The sequence below is a fragment of the Macrobrachium nipponense genome, chromosome 18 (genome assembly GCF_015104395.2).
Source record: "Macrobrachium nipponense isolate FS-2020 chromosome 18, ASM1510439v2, whole genome shotgun sequence".
NCBI lineage: Eukaryota > Metazoa > Arthropoda > Malacostraca > Decapoda > Palaemonidae > Macrobrachium > Macrobrachium nipponense.
In genome coordinates, this window is record NC_087211.1 from 23,025,798 (window position 1) to 23,038,925 (window position 13,128).

A 13,128-nucleotide genomic window follows, 5' to 3' on the forward strand; every position below is an offset into this window, starting at 1 on the left:
CTTAAAATTAAATTTTTTTGGTCTTTTTTATACTTTACGTATCTTACAGCTTCAATTTCTTCATCACCGAATGGATGCCAGTCTGTTTACGGAATTTTTCGAACCACCCATGAGAAGCCTTGAACTCTGGGGTTGCCGTCGATGTCCCCTCTCCTCCATAGTCTTCGGCTTGGGCAATCAAATCGCCGAAAATAGCGCTGGCCTTCTGGCAGATTGCCGTCTCGGTTATCGTATCACCATCAATTTCTTTGTCCTCAATCCATAGAAGAAGCAGCCTTTCCATTTCATCATGCACATGGCTCCTCTTGTTGGACAAAATAGTCACACCCTTGGAAGGTGTAACTGCTTTGATGGCTTCCTTCTGCTTAAGGATGGTGCCTATTGTCGATGGATTTCGGCCGTAATCCTTAGCGATCACACTCAACCGCAAGCCATCTTCATACTTTTTTATTATCTCCATTTTTGTCTGCATAGAAAGCATTCTCTTCTTTCTGCGAAATTCAGCAACTTTCTTGGGACCCATGACTATACTGTACGTAATTAAGTTATGTAGTACATATACTAATTAGGTTCTCACACAACACGATAAAATAGCACAACGAAATCACTAACACGAATTTACGTTAACAAACGAAATCATATATGTGAATGAACGAATTCCGCATGTGTAAGATAACACTGGTGAGAAGCAGTGGCTGAAGAAGAACGCTGCTACGTACTAGTATGTAGATGCATGATGGGAGGGATGCTGACCAATAGGAGAGAAGGATCTCATGGCGGTGACTAGCATCAGGAACCAATGGGAGAGCGGGAGGATGGTGGAGAGTCTATTCAGTTGCCGGCGCGCGAGTTTCAAAATTGTTATCGGTGGTCTGGGCGAATCTTGTACTTTACAGCAACCACCTTTTGTATCTTGAGCAATTTTCGTATGTAGAGCTGTAAAATTTTTCGTATTTGCTTTCATATCTCGAGTTTTTCGCAAGTTGAGCCTTTCGTATTTCGAGGTACCACTGTATAACGTAGTTATAAATGACATTATGTAGAATAGAACTGAGATATCTTAATGTAATAACTTTATTCGCTATAGATCAAAGATCATTATAGATCAAAGATCAATAGTAAAATATACTATTAAATTTAAACCTAGTTATAGCTAAAGCGGAGAAAACTGTTCAAGCTGCAAATGACTACAGTGGACCCCCCGTATTCGCGTTCTCCGGATTCGCGGACTCACACATTCGCGGATTTCTCTCGGGAACGTTTCCCTGCATTATTCGCGGAAAATTCGCGCATTCGCGGTATTTTTCTATGAGAAATATCCACAAATTCCTGGTTTTTTGATCAATTTCATCATAAAATGCACTTTTTGTGATAAAACTATTAAAAAAACCAAGTATGAAAATTTTTAGTGGTTTTTCTTAAGTTTTAACTAACGAAATAGGCTGTTTTTAGCGCTTTTATAGGGGTTCCAAACATTCGCGGATTCTAACTATTCACGGGGGGGTCTGGTACGCATCCCCCGCGAATACGGGGGGAGCACTGTATTATCGTGCATCGGCAACAAGGATAAAAATCCAATAAATGTATGCCATCAAACAACTTTAGATAAAATTGAGATAAAATAATTTTAATCAAAACTACTGAGCATGAAAGAACACATTTTCCTGTTAGTTTCACCCCGATAAAAGATAAATAATGTAAAGTGCGCATTATGATGATATAAAGGAAAATTGCAAATGGAATCACGCATTGTTTTACTCAATCTACATGCTGCCAATGTAATCTGTTGACAAAAAAAAATTAGTTCACAATCACAACGAGACATCGTATAAGGAAAAATAACCTTGGCTCATATAAGTCAAGTATCAAGATATTCGTTTATACTAATTAAAAGCAAGAAAATTAACTCAGAATTGCGTTAAATAACGGGAAACAAACTTATTCACCATAACATTGGCCGCTCCGTGGATACTGGCTTAGATTTGCCATAGTATAATACATTAATTGAGAATAAACACAATATTATTGGATACAGTGAATTAATGTATAACCTTATAAAAGATTTATGGAAAAGATGCTTCTTTACTTTTTCTTTTGTGCTAATCTTAATTTCTGTCACTATGCCATCTACATAGCAGCGGCATCTCAAGCTCGCATGGTCGCACCTCAATTTTTTGCTCGCATAAAAAAGCAAAAAATCGACCGAGTTGCACAGTTACATTTTGTACTTCTATCCCATGGAAAAACAAACAAATTGCAGTGTTGCAAAATCGAATGTATACGCAAGTTTTCTCTTTTAACTCTTTAACTCCGAAGGGGTATAATAAAAATCGTCTGCCGTAGGCCAGGGGGGTCCGGGAGTGAGCGCCGAAGCGGAAAAAATATTTTTTTCAAAAAATCACAGCGTGCTTAGTTTTCAAGATTAAGAGTTCATTTTTGGCTCCTTTTTTTGTCATTGCCTGAAGTTTAGTATGCAACCATCAGAAAGGAAAAAATATATCATTATCATATATAAATAATGCGATATATGATAGCAGGCAAACAAAATTTCAAATATAATTGTATTCAAATCGCGCTGTGAGCAAAACGGTTAAAGCTAACGATTTAATTTTTTTTCATTGTATTGTACACTAAATTGCGATCATTTTGGTATATAACACATTGTAAAACGATCAAAGCAACACAGAAAATATTATCACAAAATGATGCATGATTTTGTAATGCGCGGACGTAAAAAAATGGTTTTTTTTCAAAAATTTACCATAAATCTAAATATTGTTCTAGAGACTTCCAATTTGTTTCAAAATGAAGATAAAGGATTGAATATTACTATACTGTAGAAGTTTTAGCTTACAGTTGCAGTTTTCTACCATTTTGGACGAGTTAAAGTTGACAGAATGTCTATTTTTTTTATATTTTTTCTATATGCAAATATTTTGAAAATGAGAAAAGCTACAACCTTCAATTATTTTGTGTTGTATTCTACATGAAATTGCGCACATTTTCATATGTAAAACTTAATGCAACGCCTAATATGAGACGAACCAAATATTACGAGAATGTGACGTACGCATTTCGGAGATTTGCGGCGGAGAATCCGCGCGTGATAGGAAGGAACATTTTTTTCAAAATTTCACCATAAATCTAAATATTTATCTAAATTAAGATTGACTGAATATTACTAGATTGTATAGATAATAAGAGTTTTAGCTTACAATTGCGTTTTTTGAACATTTTGGTAGAGTTAAAGTTGACCGAACGTGGTTTTTTTTCTATTTATTGTGATTTATATGCAAATATTTCGAAACTGATAAAAGCTACAACCTTCAATTATTTTTTGTTGTATTCTACATGAAATTGCGCACATTTTCATATATAAAACTTTATGTAACAGCTAATTTAAAATGGTGCAAACATTACGAAAATCGGATTAAAAAATTTATGATTTTTTCGTAAGGAAAAAGTTTATTTCATAAATTTACCATAAATCGAAATATTGTATAAGAGGCTTCCAATTTATTGAAAAATAAAGGTAAATGATTGAATATTACTAGAATGTAATAGTTTTAGCTTACAATTGCGTTTTTCGACCATTTCGGTCGAGTCAAAGTTGACCGAAGGTTGAAATCTTGGCACTTATCGTTATTTATATGAAAATATTTCAAAACTGGTAAAAGCTACAACCATGGGTTAGTTTTAGTTGTATTCTACATGAAATTGTACACATTTTCATATATAAAACTTTATGTAGCGGCTAATTTAAAATGATGCAAACATTAAGAAAATCGGACGAAAAAATTTCATATTTTTTTCGGAACAGTTACCGCGCTTACGTAGGGAAAATGTTTTTTTTTCATAAATTCACCATAAATCGAAATATTGTGATAGAGACTTCCAATTTGTTGCAAAATAAAGGTAAATTATTGAATATTACTAAAATATAAGAGTTTTAGCTTAAAATTGCGTTTTTTGACCATTTCAGTCGAGTCAAAGTTGACCGAAGGTTGATATTTTGGCACTTATCGTTATTTATATGAAATTATTTCAAAGCTGATAAAAGCTACAACCATGGGTTGTTTTTATTTGTATTCTACATGAAATTATGCACATTTCCATATATAAAACTTTATGTAACGGCTAATTTAAAATGGTGCAAACATTACGTCAATCGAACGAAAAAATTTATGATTTTTTCGGAAGCGTTACCCCGCGGATGTAAGGAAAAGGTTTTTTCTTCATAAATTCACCATAAATCGAAATATTGTGCTAGAGACTTCCAATCTGTTGCAAAATGAAGGTAAATGATTGAATAATACAAGAATACAATAGTTTTAGCTTACAATTGCGTTTTTCGACCATTTCGGTAAAGTCAAAGTTGACCGAAGGTTGAAATTTTGGCACATCGTTATTTATATGAAAATATTTCAAAACTGATAAAAGCTACAACCATGTGTTGTTTTTTGTTGTATTCTACATGAAATTGCACACATTTCCATATATGATACTCCATGTAACGGCTAATTCAAAATGGTGCAAAAATTATGTCAAAAGTGACAAAATAATTTCTGAGATGTGTCGCTGATACTTTTTAGTGCAATAAGAAAGAAATTCGCGCTTGCGCGCCTGCGTAACGATTATAAACAAAACAACGCCTTGATCCGTGAGCTCCCAGCATCCCCCAAGGCGCGTGATTCAAAAGTTTTTGCCTATTAGGCCTATAACTATTTTTCCGCGAATTTTTAAAAAAAAACTTTTTTATATCGACGTACCATACGTCCAATTGCCACCCAACAGACAATTTATATCGACGTTTAATACGTTCAATCGGCGTTAAAGGGTTAACGGATGGATACTTCTCATTGCCTCTCCCTTAGCAACTGAAATCTAACAATTTAACAATTTTCCACAATCCCACAAAAGGCTTTATTGTTCGAAACCACCGCTAAGCCAACTATTATGCCTGTGACATGATAATAACACCTTTTCCTACCAAAAAAATAAAAACATCTATGTCTAACTGGTCAACAGTCTCTTCGTTAGCGTACCTACAGCTTATAAAAATATATAAAAAGCCTCTTAAACCGCCTGCCACCAACTGCTACCTATCCGCTGACACCAAACTATTACCAGCGAAGGTATTTAACATTTTGGTATGCATTTAGCCATTGCGTTAAGGCGGACTGATTACACTCAATCTCTCCCCCTCCCCCTCTCTCTCAAGGTGATCACTGGCATAGCCTTCTCTCTCTCTCTCTCTCTCTCTCTCTCTCTCTCTCTCTCGATCTCTCTCTCTCTCTCTCTCTCTCTCTCTCTCTCTCTCTCTCTCTCTCTCTCTCTCTCTCTCTCCATTCCATCAGGTCATTAAATTAGAGTCGGAGTTACAACAAATACATACGTTTATTCAAAGTAAAGCATTAGTTGAATAATTCAAGTTCTTACAAGATCATCAATGGAAAGATAATAGTTCAAGTCTCACAGACAACTAACTCAGATAACCCCCCAGTATTTAAATGTCTTAATCAGTAATTAGTCACACCAATTATCTCTTCTCCAAAATACAGTCCCCTCACTAGGACACTCGGCCCCCTCACTAGAACACTGCCCCCTCACTAGAACCGCCTGTTTAAAAGACAGAACACACTAGTGAGCACACACACAATTGTAAAGACAAAATGTCAAACAGACAACAAGCCATCCCTATGGCTAAAGTATGATAACTCACCCATTGCAGCCTGGAACTTCACACACTTAATAACAAGACTTTCGCAGAGCTATCCCAGCATTCTGCCTTTTCTCCCGTAGCTGTCTCCCTAGTTTCGGCCTAAAACTACCCGTTATGAACAGACATAGTTAAACACGAATTCACACTCATCGGTAATTGGTCGTAGCCAGTTTTCAAAGGCACCTTGAACAAGCCCTCATGAACTCACGAACATTGACCTGCTTAAATAAGCATCTTCGTATCACACCATCCCAGAAATGATTTATCAGCTTTCTCAGGTCATCACTTCGGAATCTGTCTCTATGGGAAGTTAAAAGTGAACAGTCTTCACATTCCAAGAATGTCACAACGATACATATTATCAGTCTTTATTTATGACATATATATATATTTTATGATCGGAACTGGCGAATTTAGTCAATTGAAAAATTCATTGAAATCTCCCCAGCCATCATCCCAATAAGTAAAAATATCATCTACGTATCTAAGACAGTTCATTTTGCAGGGTTTAATAGACAACATTTCTGTTTCGAAATATTCCATGTTTTCCCCCTACTAGCAAACCTAAACATGGAATATTTTGAAACAGACAGATATATATATATATATATATATATATATATATATATATATATATATATATATATATATACATATATACACACACACACATGTATAGGTTTGCTAGTAGGGGGGAAACATGGAATATTTCGAAACAGAAATATTGTTGTCTATTAAACCCTGCAAAATGAACTGTCTTAGATACGTAGATGATATTTTTACTTATTGGGATGATAGCTGGGGAGATTTCAATGAATTTTTCAATCAACTAAATTCGCCAGTTCCGATCATAAAATTTAAAAAAGAATGGGAAAAGGACGGAAAATTGCCATTCCTAGACATACTAATCATAAGAGAATAGAACAGATATGAGGTCACAGTATACAGGAAACCCACTTTTGCTGTTTCATATATTAATTTCTTTAGCTACCACAGTGTTTCCAAGATCATGGCCGGGTGCAACCTACTCCTCCGGGGGCTTAAAATATGTTCAAATGGGTATATCAATAAAAAATTCAAGACGATCTGCTAAAGCCTAATGCAACTGCTCTACCCACCATACATTATTGAGAAGGCTATTATTAAAGCGAATGCAATACACTATAGAGGTCCCACTCACAACAGACAAATAGATTTTAAAAATAAAATCAAACTTCGGTATGATGTAAACATCCAAAAAGCTACAGAATACCTCAGGTCTAATAATCCTTTCATTTTCCATTATCCCAAATCCATTGGGAGTTTGCTCATTAACGTATACTTAAATAAACAAGGAGAAAAAGCCAGACTTTACAAGATACCGTGTAGCAATTGTAATGAGATTTGAGTTGGGGAAACTGGTAGATCCAACATGCAAAGATTAGCAGAGCACAAAAGATCAGTGCGATATACCTTGGAGAACTCGGGTAATTTTCCTACATATTAGGGACAAAGGCCATAGTATGAACTGGAGTGGGGCAGAGCTGGTTTTCAAAAGTAGCTATCCATAAAAAAGGAAGATGCTGGAATCTGCTATCATTAATCAAACCAACAATAAGAACCTGTCAGGAGGACACTGGAAATTGGATGACATTGATGAGTTAATCCTTAGGCCTCTTCTCATGCAGGTGTTCAAGAACATACAACCACCGGACAAGTCGCCAGATGGGAGTTAATAAGGCCAGAAGACACCAGGGAATAGTTTAATATCCATCCTTCCTGGGTCTCCAACAGAGACTTACTGCCACACCTACATATGCTTTGTATATATACTCTTGTAAGACATCGTATGTCCATACTTAACCAGTGATCAGGAGCACAGAAGGGAGTGCTCTGGAGTCAGTTATGTCCAGATAATGAAGGTCTGAATAATCAAGAGATTACTAAACTTCCTTAGAATACAAGAATAGGATGATGTCATTCACATACAACTGTTATTGTCATTATAAGTAAGTTTAAATGTTTACTTACCATTAGGCAGAGTTTTGACACTGTCACTAATGCAAATATGGGGGCAAGGTAAATCCTCATTCTTCGATAGATTGTCGGTTCTCTCACTTGTGCCCTCATAATTAGTAGTGGTGAAAGATCTGGAATTAGTTACTACACTGCTGATGGAAGGTGTTAAACTTTCAATGTCATCAGTAATATCGGAGGCATCTTCTGCCTCATCTGAGGGCACTGAGGTTTCGTCAAAGTCTCCCCTGAATGTGGTTGTTTGCTCCCTTTGATTCGAGATTCCTTTGCATTCAGCCTGACAACTAGGTTTCTCAGCCAAGAAAGAGTAAGGGATATCTGTAAAGGGCTGCAATTCTGTAGTTGTGAAACTGTACATGCAGCCATCCTCAGACTCTGACTTGAGCACACCACTATAAGGTAAATATAAACATATTAGGGAATCTTGTTTTGATATTAAATAAGAACTTTTAGTCATGAGCATTTTAGCACATAATAATATATTATGCATAATTAATGAGAAAAATATATAAAAAAAGAGATCATCTTGAGAGTTCTTTATATGCTTATCTATGTATAACTTAAGTACTTAGATGAAAATATATGTATAGAAAAGTAATTAATGCCTGAATAATTGTGTTACCTCTGTTCTTCACCTATTTTGACCTGATACTCCACAGGCCCTGTGTAAGGGCAAGTGTAGTTCCAGTTCAAAGTAACTGATGTGTTGGTGATTTTTGGTGTAATTTCAGGTCTCCGTGGAGCTGTAATGAGAATAAGAAGAAAATTTGCAGGTTAGAACTTAACAACAATCTTGAAATATGTGTATGCATATGTTTTAGACAGTCTGACAATTTATTTCAGTTGCCAATGGCAGCAGTCAAGAGGAAAACATTTTTCTACTCTAGAAACAAAAGATGACCGAGTTCATATGGCCAGAACTGAATTGGTTGTGCCTGTAAAGAGACAACTTTGCTTGTTTAACCTTCAAGAGCTGGGCTAAAATATCAATATGCAGCACCCCAGACCAGGCAAACTTTGGGGTTGGCCAGTTTAAGAAAAAAACACATCAATGGACATGCAAATGTACATGGTGTCAGAACATTTTTTTTTTTATTTCTCCCTACCTTCCACAAGATATTGAAAATGACTATTTACAACCCGTAAATTTTATCAAGTTATAGTATATGTTTTTTCTAATAATTAATTTTCTCTTATTTTGTAAAATTATAATTACAGCTCACACAATATCATAACAGATAAGAACTAAAATCAGTAACAAACTGTGAATATTTATCGTAATATATTTAGGTAAATTAACCGAGATCGAAGATGCAGTAACTTTATGGATTATACACGTTTTCTCTAATATTTCTTTGAATTTTCTTTGCAAAATTATAATTATAACTGACATACTATTATAAAGATAAGTACAAAACCAACAGCAACCCCAGGTATATTTATGAGTAAATATATAAAAATCATGTGAAGGAGATAGACACTACAAGATCTCTTGAAGTCAGGTACACTACTGACTCATGAGAGGCCTAGAATTGACGAGCTAAGCCAGTCTAAAAGTTGCCATTAGTAAATTTATGGGCTGCTGATGTAATGGAACCTCTTTCCTGCCCAATTTCTCCAAACTGATGGTACGCAATATGTACTGATCTCACCAGGAGGTAATCCGTCCACTACTCAAAACCTGTTATTGTTAACACATATGAGGGTATCCGTCCATTAAACATTAATACCTTGAACTTGATTTATGTGGGGGTCACTGGGAAGCTTTCCTTCTCAGAGTCAAGGAGCAAACCCAGATATCTTTTTGTTGTTTGGGAAAGAGGTCAGATTTCTTCCAATTTACCACAATGCCTATACTCTGTTTTTTTCCATCTGTCCACCCGCCTGTGGTGTTTGCATATGGTAACGCTGCATCCCGGACTTTACATAGTTACGCTGTGTGTAAGTTTTAGGTAAATAAAAGGATATCTAGGTGTACATTCGCAACTGAAAAGTGTTTTAATAATTTACTTGATGCGAATTACACCGTTAATATTCGAAATAGGATATTATTATAATTGTTGAATGTAAGCTGAATGTAACTATCTAAAGCGCGGGACGCAGTGTTACCGTGCGCAAACACCACAGGCGGGTGGACAGATGGAAAAAACCGAGTATAGTATTATGCAGAAGTCCAGAATATTATCCTTTCCATGAATTTGATGCTGACTTGACCAGGCTACAATTAACCAATCATCAAACCCTCCAAGTCCTGATGAATTAGTATCTGAAAGAATGCATCCTGAAGATCTATTGTAATCATGAAGTCTCCCTCTTAGACTAAAGCTAACATGGAACAAGGGTCTTCCATCTTGAAAGGAGTCTGTTGAACATACTTCAAAAGAGACAGGTCGATTACCTGTCTCAATTCCCTGGTCACTTTCTCTACTAGGGATAAATGGCTGTAGAAGTCTGGAGATGGCCAGTTCACCACCTCTACAGCATCTTTCTCCAACATCACTTTTACCTTTTTTGTTACGGCAAGATGGAACTGAGTTGGATTGTTGGGAAGGGGGTCCCTTGATGGTATCCTGTTACCATCTCTAAGAACTGACACCAGGGACCTGTCCTAGTTACTCCCAACGGCCACTTGGTTGTCCATGTGTGAGGAAGGCCACCCTCTATTCATGGCAGTGGAAGATGGGGACTACCAGCCTTATGCATTTCCTAGCTTCTTGATTTTACTGCTCTCCTAGGTTGGGCTATAATGGGAAGTCAGAATGGCTGGTGAGGCTGGAAGGACTGGGAAGAAACAATTCCACTGAATAAGCAGACAGCCCCAGACTCTGATCATCATCAGTCAGTTGATAGACCGATGGTTCTGACTGCAATAAATCTTCTGTCATGAAAGTGGTTGGAGAGGGAGTTTGCTCCAACTGCTGGAGGCAAAAGAATTACAGAGTCAGCAAACCTAGTTGCTTTCCTCCTCCAAAACACCATAAGCCAACAGTGACCAAAATAGTGTTAATGAAGACACCTCTGCAAGGCCACATACAGACAACTCTGGAGACAAAGACCATAAGCCAGCAGGCAATGAAGTCACCCTGCAAAGATTATTACATTCACAAATGAACAAAAAACCTCTTGAAAATGTTCTATTGTCGTGGGCTTGAGAGGGGAAGTGCCCTCCAATGGGTACAGGCTCTCCTTGGGAATATGTCGACCTCTCATCAGTCATGGAAAAGGACTCTTTGAGAATCAGAACCTATGACATGCTGATCTTTTCTGGAAGAGCTAGGCAAATTTCTTGAGTATGACCAGATGATCCTGGAATTTAAACATTCCTTGAGCTGTCGTTTTTATCAATGTTAGCAGACGCAGAACGAGACTAACAGTTGATTGCTCGGCTCTCAACCTGAGTACAAGGAGAAACATGAGCTACACCACTTCTTTCTGCCTATGAAAGGGTTGTGATGCAGAGTCTGCATGTCACCTATAGTCAGGAACCTCTCATGTGCTGGATAGTTGTGGTGCCTACCCCCTTCCCCCCTACGAGACACCCAAAAAGCACTGCCTCAAGACTAAGTACATGGCAAGAGAGTGAGAGAGAGAGAATTCTCATGATAAGAGGAATGAGCTCTCCTCTCGTGTACACTGGAATGGGTATGCGAATGATGTTTAAGCAATGATTGATATCTCAAAAATCTTTTATAACAACTATGCTCCCTGGAGCATTATTACCATTCAAAATTCCTACAAAAGGTTTAGATTTTCCCTTCCTCCATTTCCATCTGTGTTGGGAATGAGTCCATGGAAAGGGAGATGACTATGGTTGGGACGATGATGATGATGATAATTAAGAGGAGGAGGAGGAAGCAGGGGCATAATGGGGGGAGGGGGTTGTCCCCCTCAAGAAACTGATGCCCTCACCCCCTAAAAAAAAAAAAAAACCTTGGTTTGCCCCACTAACCTTTGAATAATAATAGTGAACTCCACTCTATAGTGTGTGTGTTTGGGGATGGAGACTGGAAAGGGGCATCTGGTTGAAATGACCAAAACTTGATCGAGTTCTAGCTTGTCAGGGGTGCATGAGACAGGGTAAGGTAGAAGCAGTGTTGCCAAATTTTGGCTAGATCTTAATATTTTTCATGAGCTTCATGGTTAATATACCTAGTGTTACAAGAGAATTTACAATGTCAGTTGTTAGTATTCCTAGTGTTGCAAGAGAATTTACCGACTTGTGAGGTAGGAAGGGGCAGTTGGACTGTCAAGGCCTCTTGAAAATCATAGCAAGAACAAAGGTTAACGAACTCATTTGTTTTTTTGAGAGTGAATCAGTTTGTGTCACACATTGTGTCTGATTCCATGCCCTATGTTTCATCATTTGCTCTTATTCATGAGCCTTTTGCTGTCCATTATAGGCAAAGGATTTTAGTTTTTGAATGGCTATGAATGCTCAAAAAATGCTAATATTTGCCTGCACACATTAACAAAACTGAAAAAGGCTTAAACATCAATCTCCAAACCTGAATTGTAGTAATCATCACTTGAGGATAATGTCAGAAGATAATTTTCTTAATAGTACGTACAGTATTTACAGTTACACTAACCGGTTGCTTTTGTTTCTATGGACACTTTAGAACTGTAGTTTCCAACTATATCTCCCAAACTTGCAGCCACTTGGATGTCATACCTGGTAGCACTATCCACCTCAAAGGCAATCTCAGTTTCATTACCTTCAGCTGTATGGTTGCTATCACAAGACCCACAACACTTCACAACACGGTCGTGACATCTAATCTTTACTAAGAACCTGAAATAGCAAAATATAAAAACATAATTTCATACTAACTAAATATTCATGTCAACTCAAGAAAACCATTAATGAGAAGAGAGTGTAAGTGTTGCAATGGGTATAAAGCTTTGGCTAAACAAAAAAATTGGTTTGGCTCAAAGTAATGCCATCATATTTCATGCAAGTACTATATTGGTATCTTTGTATAAAAGGTTGGGCTGTTATACGCAAAACTGTAGCTGACTTTTTGCAACAAAAATTGTATGATGGTTTTCAGCAAGAAGAGATAGTTTTGATTACAGAATTAACCCAGTCAGAGCAGAAAAGAATGCTAATCAAAAGGTAAAGAAGGACAATGAGTTTAAATTAAACAGCTATAAGAGAGTTCACCCTCTTTGCCAAGCTATGTGACTAAGGGCCTCTGTGAACTGTCCAATTGTTATACCTTCCACAAATCTTCAGTCATCTCCACCCTTCGAAGTAGGGTCTCTTAACTCTTCTGGGGTTCACAGGAGTCCAGATAACATTATCATGTACAGTACTATTCTCCCAGGGGTTGTATGAAAGTCATGTCCAAGCCATCTTTATTTCAATTTCATTATCACTCGTCTACATA

General features: G+C 37.0%; 1 protein-coding gene across 5 annotated transcripts in view; it reads right to left on the minus strand.

The window, feature by feature from the left end:
* The window catches only part of LOC135196921 (receptor-type tyrosine-protein phosphatase eta-like), a 416,919-nt gene that overhangs the window by 304,612 nt on the left and 99,179 nt on the right, over nt 1–13,128 (minus strand). For all 5 annotated transcript variants that reach the window (XM_064223752.1, XM_064223756.1, XM_064223753.1 and 2 more), the window contains exons 5-7: nt 12,328–12,530; nt 8,361–8,481; nt 7,733–8,130 (exon numbers count right to left, since the gene is read on the minus strand). In XM_064223752.1, the coding sequence (XP_064079822.1) occupies nt 7,733–8,130; nt 8,361–8,481; nt 12,328–12,530 (722 nt within the window). The remainder of the gene's footprint in view (nt 1–7,732; nt 8,131–8,360; nt 8,482–12,327; nt 12,531–13,128) is intronic.